The sequence below is a fragment of the Lolium rigidum genome, chromosome 7 (genome assembly GCF_022539505.1).
Source record: "Lolium rigidum isolate FL_2022 chromosome 7, APGP_CSIRO_Lrig_0.1, whole genome shotgun sequence".
NCBI lineage: Eukaryota > Viridiplantae > Streptophyta > Magnoliopsida > Poales > Poaceae > Lolium > Lolium rigidum.
In genome coordinates, this window is record NC_061514.1 from 178788269 (window position 1) to 178802238 (window position 13970).

Below are 13970 nucleotides of genomic sequence, written 5' to 3' on the forward strand. Positions count from 1 at the left end.
AGCTAGCCAACTCTTTTCTTCTTTGCTATGCATTATTTATTTATTTTCTAATAAAAAACTGAAACCTTGCAAAACTGAGCAGTTTATTGTACCTTTTAGCTTTGGACGCTAATGCAGTTGGAATGCTCATGCTTGATGCAATAAGACATGGCTAACTGTGGCGCAGCAGCAAACCAGAAAGGCGCTTACATCAACGTCACGGAGCGTGGACCTTATCTAAGAACGAATTTCGTGAGAGCACATTCACCCAAGACGAGTAACAGTCTAACAGATCCACACAGAATTAATATATTGTAGCACAACATGCTGATAGTGAACAATCACATATTAGATGGGCACACAACCAAAGCAGCTGGGACTGCAGCATACCGAAGTCCAGACCCAAACTTAGGTCAACAACCAGACATTGCGGAACATGATAATACTAGGTGGATTACGACTCTCATTTATGTCTCTCGCTCCCTCCGATCTGGCAGATGTCACTGCTTGAGGTGGGGGAAGCACTGGGTGAGTTCACTCTTCGGATGCTTCGCCTCGGCGTGTTCCTTGCACTTTGCTTCAGAGGTGGTGCAGATGAAAGTCTGCATGCATATCTTGCACTGCATTGATAAAGAAGAATGGATCAGATGGCCGTGCAAGTGTTTCCTAGCAGAAAATTTTAGGCGGAAAACTCGAGACAAGCCTGTTTTCTAGCAGAAGATTACAAAGATACACACGATAATTCATAACATATCCATAGATCAGCCTAATGTGCCAAACTAAGCCAATGAACTATTTAGCTACCGTGACTATGATGCACATGAATTACCACACAAGAACTTGATGAACTTATGCGAAAGGTTACCATGTTGTGAACAGTTAGGCTCTAAAAGAGCTGAGTTTTCCATCAAAGGTAAGAATAAGAAAGTCTAACCTATTTGGCATCTTAGGTTAAGTTGAACACATTATGAAACAATAACAGGAATTATACTAAAACACACCCTACCATGGTCTCCCAGATATCCCCTTCTTCCCCAATAGATCCTAGTGACACTAATCTTCAACTAACAACAAATGAGGCGTGGCATCCAAATCCACAACTAGTTTACACAAGCATATCATTTCCTTGGTAGTAGCCAAAAAGACATGTTAGATCATGCCACACTAAAGCTGAAAGGCTCTATATCTCCTTAAAATCACATGGGTCCCTTACCCATCAAACAGCAAAACACGCTGCAAACAAGGGCATGAAGGAGAATCTCTCGATTGGCTATCTACATGTATATCTATCGTCTCACAACTAGATAACTCAAGCGTCCGGAAGATTAATGGGAATTAGGTCATAAAACCTGTCAGATCTGTGCTCAAAGGAGGAATTTCTTGTACAACCAACTTGTGCAATCAAACATACCAGTATGTCGCTACACTAGCAACCGTCATATTTCAATCAAAAGAAAACGACTCCGCTATCGTCGAAATCAACAAATATGGTCCAAAAACCCTACCGACAATTGTGGCAAAGGAAACGCCAAATCAGCACGAGACCTAGCGACCGAATCGACGTTGCAATTCAACGAATTGACCGTTAAAACGTCTAATTAAGAAATTCTACAAATAATAGTGTCTTGAGCGAAAAAAAATCCCCAAAAGCGAGCGATAGGGTTAGATCGATTGGATGGATCGGATGGGCGGGATTAATCGGCGGACCTGGATGTTCATGGCCTTCTTGTTGGCCTCGAGCTGGCTCCCTGCAAGGGATCGGAAACAAAACGGGGAGGGGGATTAGATCAAGAAGACGAACAAGATCTGGCAAAGAAGAGGGGGAAGGGGAATTAGACTCCGCTTACCCTTGCCTCCCTTGAGCTTCTCGAGGTTCTTCTCCCTCGCCATCTTGGACTTCTGCGCGTTGCCGCCGCCCATGGCTGCTGATTCCTCCGCGAGACGAGACGAGACGAGACGATGCTTTTCTGGTTCGGCGGAAATTTGGTGCTGCTGGGGAAAGCAAGAAAAAGGAGGCGGCGACGTTTAATAGAGGTGGAGGTGGAACCGGGGCAGGTCGCCGTTGGCGTGTGTATCAATCGCTCGCGGGCAACTTGGGCGTGCCCGTGTCCGTGTGGACCCCGGCATGGAGAAGGTGCAATCTGGACCGTCCGTTACGCCTGGTATTTCCAAGGTCTGGAACCATCCCTGGTTTGTCACAAGTTGCACCTTGTTTTGTTTTGTGCACACCTACCACCGGAATCTGTTACCAGTGTGAGTTCTTCGCTCGGGTTTTGACAGCATCTTCACTTGCATTCCTTTCATGTGTCCGGTTTCATAGAAGAAAAAAGGTTAGAAGGACAGCGTTATAACACACTCTAGGCACAGGCGTCACGGAATACAACCCTACGCTGCAGCTAGGCAGCACACACACGTTACGGGACGACTCGTGGCATCTTCACTTATCCACTATTGCGAGGGTGTTTTTGAACAACCCAGCCGCTCTTCAGAGCTCTGCCTCATCGGTGATCCGCGCTAACACCGCCTCTCTCGAGGGGGACGCGCCCTCGAAAACCATGTCGTTCCGGTGGTGCCAGAGGCACCAACATACAAGCGTGATACCTGTCCAGAGATCTCGGTCCTTCCCCGGTTGCCCCGCTTTCCTTGTAATCAGCGAACAAAGCGGGTGTTCGCCTGCGGCATCCTGCCGAGCTTTCCCCACCAACGCAGGCAAACGGACCATACCTCTCGCGCCAAGACACATCCCACTAGCAGATGATCCACGGACTCCTCTACCTAATCACAGACAGGGCACACCACCGGGTGCGGAAGGCCCCGTCTGCTCAACCTGTCGGTCATCCAACACCTGTTCCTTGCCGCTAACTAGAGGAAAACCCTAGAGTTTGGCAGGGCTCGCGAACGCCAGATCTGCAAAGCTCCAGCCAACTCTATCCTGGCGCCAAACATCGCACAATAACAAGATCGTGCCGAATAGGAATAGTTGTTGTCTCATCCCCATCGAAAGTTGTCCTCCACACCCTCCGAGAGGGCAACATCTGCCAAACGGTCTGCCACTGGAACAGCTCCCTGATCGCCGGCGCCTCTAGGTCCGGGGAGATGTGGTCCAGCCATCCTCCCAACAGCCCGTCATGTACCCTCTGCAGCCTAAGGGCGCGCTTTGGCACAACCGCAAACATATTTGGCGTAATATCCCGCAGTCGTCCATTTGGCAACCACTTATTAGTCCAAAAGTAGGTGGACTTCCCGTCCCCAATCACGGAGTAGGTTGCCCCCTCAAAGATCTTTCGAACCATTGAGGGGACCTGAATGTTGAACTTGCTCCACGGCCTGGTGTTATCAACTCGCTGCAGCCACAGCCACCTAGCTCTCAAAGCCATGTTCATCATTCTGAGGTTGGGGATGCCAAGGCCATCCCACTCCTCGGGTGTGCAGACTTTGTTCCACGCCACTAAGCAGTGGCCACCCTTGACGTCCTTCCTTCCCTTCCAAAGGAATCCCCAGATAATCTTTTCAATTGCTACCAAAGTCTTAACCGGGAGGTCAAGGGACATCATGGCGAAGATTGACATTGCCGAGAGGGTTGCTCGAACCAACTCAAGCCTTCCTCCTTTGTCTAGCAGCGAGGCCCTCTACCCTGGTAACTTATTGGCCACGCTATCCACGAGGTATTGTAGCTGCATTGCGCTTGGCTTCCTCAGTGTGAGGGGAAGCCCCAAGTACCGCAAGGGGAAGGGGACCACCGGGAATTGCAGCTCCTGGTCTATGATGATCCTATCAGCATCAGAGCATCAAATGAGGTTTGTAGAACACTTGTCCATGTTGGTGCGGAGGCCTGAAGCTGCTGCAAAATCTTCCACCACTGGAGCAAAAAACCTGAAGTCGGCCCTCGTAGGGCGCAAGAAAGTCACCACGTCGTCAGCATACATCGATGTGCGACAACGCAGTCCGGATGCTGCCAAGGGGGTGAGCAAACCGACACTGCCAGCCTTCTCGATCATCAGGTGCAACACTTCCATGATCAAGATGAAGAGCTGTGGAGACAGAGGGTCTCCTTGTCTAAGTCCACGCCTGTTGGCAATCCGCGAGCCGGGAATGCCATTAAGCAGCACACGTGTCGATGCCGTGGAAAGGAGAGCACAAATGACCGCCAAAATCCTCTCCCCAAACCTAGCTTTCTGATGACGTCAACAAGGAAAGCCCAATCCACAGAGTCAAAGGCTTTGGTTATGTCCAACTTTAGGAGCACTGCCGGAGTTGAGCTGCTATGAAGTTTGCGAGCCATCCCTTGTACCATCATGAAGTTGTCATGCGGACTTCTTCCACGCACAAAATCACTCTGTTGCATCCCCACCATCTGGGGAAGGACCGGTGGAACTCGGTTAGCCAGTACCTTCGCCACCAGATTGGCAACGCCATGAATTAGGCTAATAGGCCCGAAGTACCGAACCTCTTCCGCGCCGTCCTTCTTCGGCAGAAGAGTGACAAAGGCTTAGTTTACCTCTCCAAATCCACGGTTGTCCCGACGGGAGAGGGAGTTGAAAGCTACCATGACATCTGCTTTGATAATGTGCCAGCATGACAGGAAGAAACGAGTTGAGAAGCCATCTGGTCCAGGGCATTTATCCAGCGGCATGCCCTTGATGGCTGTCCACACTTCCTCCTCCGTGAACGCTCCATCGATATGTTGGAGGTCAAGAGAGGGAAGCCCGAGATAATCCAGATCCAGGGTGAAAGGTCTCTCAGCCGTACCGCCTAGCAAATTATCAAAGAAGGAGTCCATGGCCTCTGCCTTCTCATTGTGCTTAGTGACTCACACATTATCAACGACGAGGTGTCCGATGAAGTTCTTGCGCCTTCTATGGCTCACATGAAGGTGAAAGAAACGTGTGCATGCGTCACTGATACGTCTCAAACGTATCTATAATTTCTTATGTTCCATGCTACTTTTATGATGATACTCACATGTTTTATACACATTATATGTCATTATTATGCATTTTCCGGCACTAACCTATTGACGAGATGCCGAAGAGCCGATTCTTTGTTTTTTCTGCTGTTTTTGGTTTCAGAAATCCTAGTAAGGAAATATTCTCGGAATTGGACGAAATCAACGCCCAAGGTCCTATTTTTCCACGAAGCTTCCAGAAGACCGAAAAGGATACGAAGTGGGGCCACGAGGTGGCCAGACAACAGGGCGGCGCGGCCCAAGCCCTGGCCGCGCCGGCCTATTGTGTGGGCCCCTCGACCTGCCCTTCCTCCTACTGAAAACCTTCGTCGCGAAAACCCCAGTACCGAGAGCCACGATACGGAAAACCTTACAGAGACGCCGCCGCCGCCAATCCCATCTCGGGGGATTCAGGAGATCGCCTCCGGCACCCTGCCGGAGAGGGGAATCATCTCCCGGAGGTCTCTTCATTGCCATGATCGCCTCCGGATCGATGTGTGAGTAGTCCACCCCTGGACTATGGGTCCATAGCGATAGCTAGATGGTTGTCTTCTCCTAATTGTGCTATCATGTTAGATCTTGTGAGCTGCCTATCATGATCAAGATCATCTATTTGTAATGCTACATGTTGTGTTTGTTGGGATCCGATGAATATTGAATACTATGTCAAGTTGATTATCAATCTATCATATATGTTATTTATGTTCTTGCATGCTCTCCGTTGCTAGTAGAGGCTCTGGCCAAGATACTTGTGACTCCAAGAGGGAGTATTTATGCTCGATAGTGGGTTCATGCCTCCATTAAATGCAGGACGGTGACGAGAAAGTTCTAAGGTTGTGGATGTGTTGTTGCCACTAGGGATAAAACATCGATGCTTTGTCTAAGGATATTTGTGTTGATTACATTACGCACCATACTTAATGCAATTGTGCATTGTTTACAACTTAATACTTGGAGGGGTTCGGATGATAACTTCGAAGGTGGACTTTTAGGCATAGATGCATGCTTGGATAGCGGTCTATGTACTTTGTCGTAATGCCACTGATTAAATCTCATAGTACTCATCATGATATATGTATGTGCATCGTTATGCCTTCTTTATTTGTCAATTGCCCAAGCTGTAATTTGTTCACCCAACATCTGTTTATCTTATGGGAGAGACACCACTAGTGAGCTGTGGACCCGGTCCAATTCTTTACATCTGAAATACAATCTACTGCAATTGTTCTTTACTGTTCTTCGCAAACAGTCATCATCTTCCACACAATACGTTTAATCCTTTGTTACAGCAAGCCGGTGAGATTGACAACCTCACTATTACATTGGGGAAAAGTTCTGTGATTGTGTTGTGCAGGTTCCACGTTGGCGCCGGAATCCCTGGTTGTAATGTCCCAGGTTTAGAGACGATCGAAGGGTAGATTTTAGAAAGGGATGTGCATTGCATTGTAAATTACAGGGAAATTTCGCGCTTTTAAAACAAAACTTCATCGAAGAGGGACAGGTTTCTCTCTCGGCATCCTACAGGGTTAGGGTTTCGAGAGTGCGATGAACTTGTTCTTACTTAACTAGATTAGGGTTTTGAGAAAGAGAGAGAAGATGCATCACAAACTTAAGTTGCATGATTGAATTCAAAATTAAGTTGTATGATTGAATTCAAACCAAATTTGAATTTGAATTTCAAATTCAAACATCAAATGGATATCACATAATTCAAACTTGAGATAATATAATAAACAATTATCATTAATCAAGATTATAAATAATACAGCAATTATATAAAGCTCATTAAGGAAAATGGGAGCTTTATTGATAATCACACGCAATACAATGTCATTTACAATATCCAGAATAGTAATATGAATTATTACAACACATTACACCAATTGGAAAGAAAAATAGAAAAGAAAATAAAAAGAAAGATTACAAAGGAATGAATCTATCCTAAATACTACAAAGTAGTCTTCATTTGATCTTGGACTTGATCATCTTACGGATCATCTTGATCAGCTCACTTATACCTGCATACAAACACAACAAAGCAAAGGATTATGCCAAGTGGCATTGCCACTTGGCGGGTTAGAAGAAAATTGAAATTGAGCGGATATGGATCAGCTCTGCCGAGTGATCATCTCACGACTAAGGACCAAGCCGGATACCAAGTACTTGGTACACACACACGCCTAGTAGCTCACAAGGCCTTGTGCATGTACCACAGCACACACACACAACCAGGAGAGTCACCAAATTGGTGCCAGGCAAAGCTGTCGACCAGAGGAGCCAACGTAGGTTCATATAAAACCTTTTCACAGCCAGAAACCCTAGCAGCTTATCGGCAGAATCTCCAAAGGGTAAGAACACCAAGAACATGAAGAATAGCCAGAGCTGTTCAACCTGTCCAAAATCACCACAGAATCAAACCAAGATCACAAGCTCACAAGGAGGAGCAGGACAAGCACCAGTTCATCACTGAAGCAATCCTCTACACCAACCCCATTTCTAGGAGCTGGAGTGAGGTATACACAAAGCATCATGAGCAAGCATCAGTCTTGCTCATAAATAAGCATATGCATCAATCACACACAAGCAAAGGGTGTGAGTACCCTGTTTGTATCATCATTTGGCTACCAGCCATATGATGCAAGCAAAATAAGGGTACAACCATTAGGAATGGATCCAAGGGAACACTGATCAAGCCAATAGAATTAAAAGTGACTTAACCAGGGAAATCCAGCAAGGAACTAATCCCTATCTAGCTACCCAGATTCACCTAGCAACACACAACTAGCTAAGCCATCAAATTATTGGTCAGTTATCTGTCCAGTATGATTTCAACATCAAATAACCTAGCAGCCTATGAAAGACTACCAGGATTAGTGCACAGAAGCATCCAACGGGGTAGGAGCAACCATTTCTAGCAGACAAAGCCTGCTAGGGTCACAACAGCTACCTAGCCACACAAGAAAGTCACCAAAGCAGTATATCATTACCCAGAAGGGTTCAAATGGAGCTAGGGTTCCCAATAAATGATTGGCATCCCTCTAGCTCAATCTTATTAATTGTAAGATGATCATTACTGATAAACAGTTCACATCATTTATCTATTTAGCCAAGCAAGGAATTACAGATAAATGAAACAGACAAGTAACCAAGCACTAACATCCTGCCAGTGACCCAATGGCTCACTGCAAGCATCAGATGATGCTTGAGCAAGCATTAACACTCACTAGCACAAGTGCATGTGTCACACAGACACCAGGATGAGCACCAGATAGGCACAGGCAATGAGTAAGCATGTAAGCCACAAGCAAGTGGTGATCAATTGATCACCAGCACTGCTAGGGCATGTCACTGCATGCTAGAATCAATTAATGGCATCACATAGGAATTATATGAATTAAGCAGCCACAGTTAAGCAACTATTGCATCACACGCTAACCCATAAACCAATTTTATAATTGTATCCATAAGCATATCATCAAGGAATTGATGTATATGGTCAACAATTAAGCAAGGCCAAGCCTACCATGAGCCAGAACTCAATAATCACCACACAAACAACATTTTCTCTTGCTAAATGATACGTCTCCGACGTATCGATAATTTCTTATGTTCCATCCCACATTATTGATGATATCTACATGTTTTATGCACACTTTATGTCATATTCGTGCATTTTCTGGAACTAACCTATTAACAAGATGCCGAAGAGCCAGTTGCTATTTTCTGCTGTTTTTGGTTTCAGAAATCCTAGTAAAGAAATATTCTCGAAATTGGACGAAATCAACGCCCAGGGTCCTATTTTGCCACGAAGCTTCCAGAAGACCGAAGAGGAGACGAAGTGGGGCCACGAGGCGCCGCCACACTAGGGCGGCGCGGCCCAGGCCACGGCCGCGCCGACCTAGGGTGTGGGGCCCTCGTGTGGCCCCCACGTTGCCCTTCCGCCTACTTAAAGCCTCCGTCGCGAAACCCCCGATGCCGAGAGCCACGATACGGAAAACCTTCACTGAGATGCCGCCGCGCCAATCCCATCCCGGGGATTACGGAGATCTCCTCCGGCACCTGCCGGAGAGGGATTCATCTCCCGGAGGACTCTTCACCGCCATGGTCGCCTCCGGAGTGATGAGTGAGTAGTTCACCCCTGGACTATGGGTCCATAGCAGTAGCTAGATGGTTGTCTTCTCCTCATTGTGCTTCATTGTTGGATCTTGTGAGCTGCCTAACATGATCAAGATCATCTATCTGTAATGCTATATGTTGTGTTTGTCGGGATCCGATGGATAGAGAATACTATGTTATGTTAATTATCAAGTTATTACCTATGTGTTGTTTATGATCTTGCATGCTCTCCGTTATTAGTAGAAGCTCTGGCCAAGTTGATGCTAGTAACTCCAAGAGGGAGTATGCTCGATAGTGGGTTCATGTCTCCGTGAATCTGGGGGAGTGACAGAAACCCCTAAGGTTATGGATGTGTTGTTACCACTAGGGATAAACCATTGATGCTATGTCCGAGGATGTAGTTATTGATTACATTACGCGCAATACTTAATGCAATTGTCTGTTGTTAGCAACTTAATACTGGAAGGGGTTCGGATGATAACCTGAAGGTGGGCTTTTTAGGCATAGATGCAGTTGGATGGCGGTCTATGTACTTTGTCGTAATGCCCAATTAAATCTCACTATATTTATCATGACATGTATGTGCATTGTTATGCCCTCTCTATTTGTCAATTGCCCGATTGTAATTTGTTCACCCAACATGCTTTTATCTTATGGGAGAGACACCTCTAGTGAACTTTGGACCCCGGTCCATTCTTTTATACTGAAATACAAATCTGCTGCAATACTTGTTTTACTGTTTTCTTGCAAACAATCATCTTCCACACAATACGGTTAACCCTTTGTTACAGAAAGCCGGTGAGATTGACAACCTCACTGTTTCGTTGGGGCAAAGTACTTTGGTTGTGTTGTCCAGGTTCCACGTTGGCGTCGGAATCTCTGGTGTTGCGCCGCACTACATCCCGCCGCCATCAACCTTCAACGTGCTTCTTGACTCCTACTGGTTCGATTAAACCTTGGTTTCTAACTGAGGAAAACTTGCCGCTGTGCGCATCACACCTTCCTCTTGGGGTTCCCAACGGACGTGTCAGCTACACGCATCAAGCAAATTTATGGCGCCGTTGCCGGGGAGATCAAGACACGCTGCAAGGGGAGTCTCCACTTCCCAATCTCTTTACTTTGTTTTTGTCTTGCTTTATTTTATTTACTACTTTTTTGCTGCATTATATCAAAACACAAAAAAATTAGTTGCTAGCTTTACTTTATTGTTTGCTATATCAAGAACACAAAAAAATTAGTTACTTGTATTTACTTTATCCAGTTTGCTTTATTTACTACTGTTAAAATGAGTAATCCTGAAGTTGAAGTTCGTTCGTTTAAGCAACAAGGGGGAAATGTTTAAAAGATGCTTGGTATAGAATTAGTGATGCCCATAATAGGTGCACTAAGAAACACTCCACCACTATCCTACTCAGGAATTTTTATGTTGGTATCTCTAGCTGGAATAGATATGTTCTTGATTGTCTCGCGGGAGGTAACTTCCTAGGCGCTCCCGCTTTAGAAGCTAGTTGCATTATTGAGAGTTTATTTGGAACACCACCTGCTAATGAAACTAAAATTGAAACCTCCCTTGAGGATGTTATGAAAAAATTGGAAACCATAGAGAAAAAATTTCCGAGTGTTGAAACTAAGTTGGAGATGTTACTTGATAAAGCCGATGAACTTGATAAATCCTTAGGAGGAATTGATGAAAGAATTAGTGTCCTAGGAACTTGTGTTGACCATGATAATCAAATTAATAGGATTGGCGAACTTGAAAAAGCTATGGGAACCTTGGGTTCAACCTTTTCATCTTTACGAGTTTAGAGAGAAAGCTTATGTGGGAAAGGAGCAAAAGTTTATGTATGTCTCTAAAGTGCCTAAACCAAAGAAATATTATTATAGGCCTAAAATTGACAAAGCCCTTAGTACCACTACAAATGGGGGAGCTTATGATATCAATTCTCCATCTCTCGATAATACTTGATACACACTTTCGCGCCTAGCTGAAAGGCGTTAAAAAAAGCGCTTATGGGAGACAACCCATGTTTTTACTACAGTATTTTTGTTTTATATTTGAGTCTTGGAAGTTGTTTACTACTGTAGCAACCTCTTCTTATCTTAGTTTTGAGTTTTGTTGTGCCAAGTAAAGTCTTTGATAGTAAAGTAAATACTAGATTTGGATTACTGCGCAGAAACAAATTTCTTTGCTGTCACAAATCTGGGTCTAATTCTCTGTAGGTAACTCAGAAAATTAAGCCAATTTACGTGAGTGATCCTCAGATATGTACGCAACTTTGATTCAATTTGGGCATTTTCATTTGAGCAAGTATGGTGCCCCAATAAAATCCATCTTTACGGACTGTTCTGTTTTGACAGATTCTGCCTTTTATTTCGCATTGCCTCTTTTGCTATGTTGGATGAATTTCTTTGATCCATTAATGTCCAGTAGCTTTATGCAATGTCCGAAGTGTTAAGAATGATTGTGTCACCGATGCGTGTAGTTGACACGTCCGTTGGGAACCCCAAGAGGAAGGTGTGATGCGCACAGCGGCAAGTTTCCCTCGGTAAGAAACCAAGGTTTAATCGAACCGGTAGGAGTCAAGAAGCACGTTGAAGGTTGATGGCGGCGGGATGTAGTGCGGCGCAACACCGGAGATTCCGGCGCCAACATGGAACTCGCACAACACAACCAAAGTACTTTGCCCCAACGAAACGAGTGAGGTTGTCAATCTCACCGACTTGCTGTAACAAAGGATTAACCGTATTGTGTGGAAGATGATTGTTTGCAGAGAAAACAAGTAAAACAAGTATTGCAGCAGATTTGTATTTCAAGTATTAAAGAATGGACCGGGGTCCACAGTTCACTAGAGGTGTCTCTCCCATAAGATAAAAGCATGTTGGGTGAACAAATTACAGTCGGGCAATTGACAAATAGAGAGGGCATAACAATGCACATACATGACATGATAAGTATAGTGAGATTTAATTGGGCATTACGACAAAGTACATAGACCGCCATCCAACTGCATCTATGCCTAAAAGGTCCACCTTCGAGGTTATCATCCGAACCCCTTCCAGTATTAAGTTGCAAAGCAACGGACAATTGCATTAAGTATGGTGCGTAATGTAATCAACAACTACATCCTCGGACATAGCGCCAATGTTTTATCCCTAGTGGCAACATCACAACACAACCTTAGAACTTTCGTCACTCTGTCCCAGTGTCAATGCGGGCATGAACCCACTATCGAGCATAAGTACTCCCTCTTGGAGTTAAAAGTAAAAACTTGGCCGAGCCTCTACTAGAAACGGAGAGCATGCAAGATCATAAACAACACATATGTAATAACTTGATAATTAACATGACATGGTATTCTCTATCCATCGGATCCGAGCAAACACAACATAGAGTATTACGGATAGATGATCTTGATCATGTTAGGCAGCTCACAAGATCCAACAATGAAGCACAATGAGGAGAATACAACCATCTAGCTATCGCTATGGACCCATAGTCCAGGGGTGAACTACTCACTCATCACTCCGGAGGCGACCATGGCGGTGTAGAGTCCTCCGGGAGATGAATCCCCTCTCCGGCAGGGTGCCGGAGGAGATCTCCGAAATCCCCCGAGATGGGATCGGCGGCGGCGGCGTCTCGGTAAGGTTTTCCGTATCGTGGTTTTTCTCATCGGGGGTTTCGCGACGGAGGCTTTAAGTAGGCGGAAGGGCGAGTCGGGAGCCGGAGCGAGGGGGCCACACCATAGGGCGGCGCGCCCCCCTGGGCCGCGCCGGCCTATGGTGTCGCCACCTCGTGGCCCCACTTCGTGTGTTCTTCGGTCTTCTGGAAGCTCCGTGGAAAAATAGGCCCCTGGGTCTTTGTTTTGTCCAATTCCGAGAATATTTCGTTACTAGGATTTCGAAACCAAAAACAGCAGAAATCAGAGCCGGCACTTCGGCATCTTGTTAATAGGTTAGTTCCAGAAAATGCACGAATATGACATAAAGTGTGCATAAAACATGTAGGTATCATCAATAATATGGCATAGAACATAAGAAATTATCGATACGTCGGAGACGTATCAGTCACCTCTAAACATGTTAATTTTTATTGTGCACTAACCCTCTAATGAGTTGTTTCGAGTTTGGTGTGGAGGAAGTTTTCAAGGATCAAGAGAGGAGTATGATACAATATGATCAAGGAGAGTGAAAGCTCTAAGCTTGGGGATGCCCCGGTGGTTCACCCCTGCATATTCTAAGAAGACCCAAGCGTCTAAGCTTGGGGATGCCCAAGGCATCCCCTTCTTCATCGACAACATTATCAGGTTCCTCCCTGAAACTATATTTTTATTCCGTCACATCTTATGCACTTTGCTTGGAGCGTCGGTTTGTTTTTGTTTTTGTTTTGTTTGAATAAAATGGATCCTAGCATTCATCGTATGGGAGAGAGACACGCTCCGTCGTAGCATATGGACAAGTATGTCCTTAGGCTTTACTCATAGTATTCATGGCGAAGTTTCTTCTTCGTTAAATTGTTATATGGTTGGAATTAGAAAATGCTACATGTAGTAATTCTAAAATGTCTTGGATAATTTGATACTTGGCAATTGTTGTGCTCATGTTTAAGCTCTTGCATCATATACTTTGCACCCATTAATGAAGAAACACTTAGAGCTTGCTAATTTGGTTTGCATATTTGGTTTCTCTAGAGTCTAGATAATATCTAGTATTGAGTTTTGAACAACAAGGAAGACGGTGTAGAGTCTTATAATGTTTTCAATATGTCTTTTATGTGAGTTTTGCTGCACGTTCATCCTTGTGTTTTTTCAAATAACCTTGCTAGCCTAAACCTTGTATCGAGAGGGAATACTTCTCATGCATCCAAAATCCTTGAGCCAACTACTATGCCATTTGTGTCCACCATACCTACCTACTACATGGTATTTATCCG

The 13970-nt window shown here is 45.0% G+C and overlaps 1 protein-coding gene across 1 annotated transcript; it reads right to left on the minus strand.

The window, feature by feature from the left end:
• Positions 1-257: 257 nt before the first annotated feature.
• Positions 258-1990, minus strand: LOC124675809 (uncharacterized protein At2g23090-like). The gene is made up of 3 exons (XM_047211884.1): positions 1827-1990; positions 1687-1727; positions 258-599 (listed from the first exon to the last, which is right to left on the minus strand). Exons 1-3 carry the CDS (start codon positions 1897-1899, stop codon positions 480-482), a joined length of 234 nt encoding a protein of 77 aa, XP_047067840.1. The 5' UTR covers positions 1900-1990; the 3' UTR covers positions 258-479.
• Positions 1991-13970: the final 11980 nt, after the last annotated feature.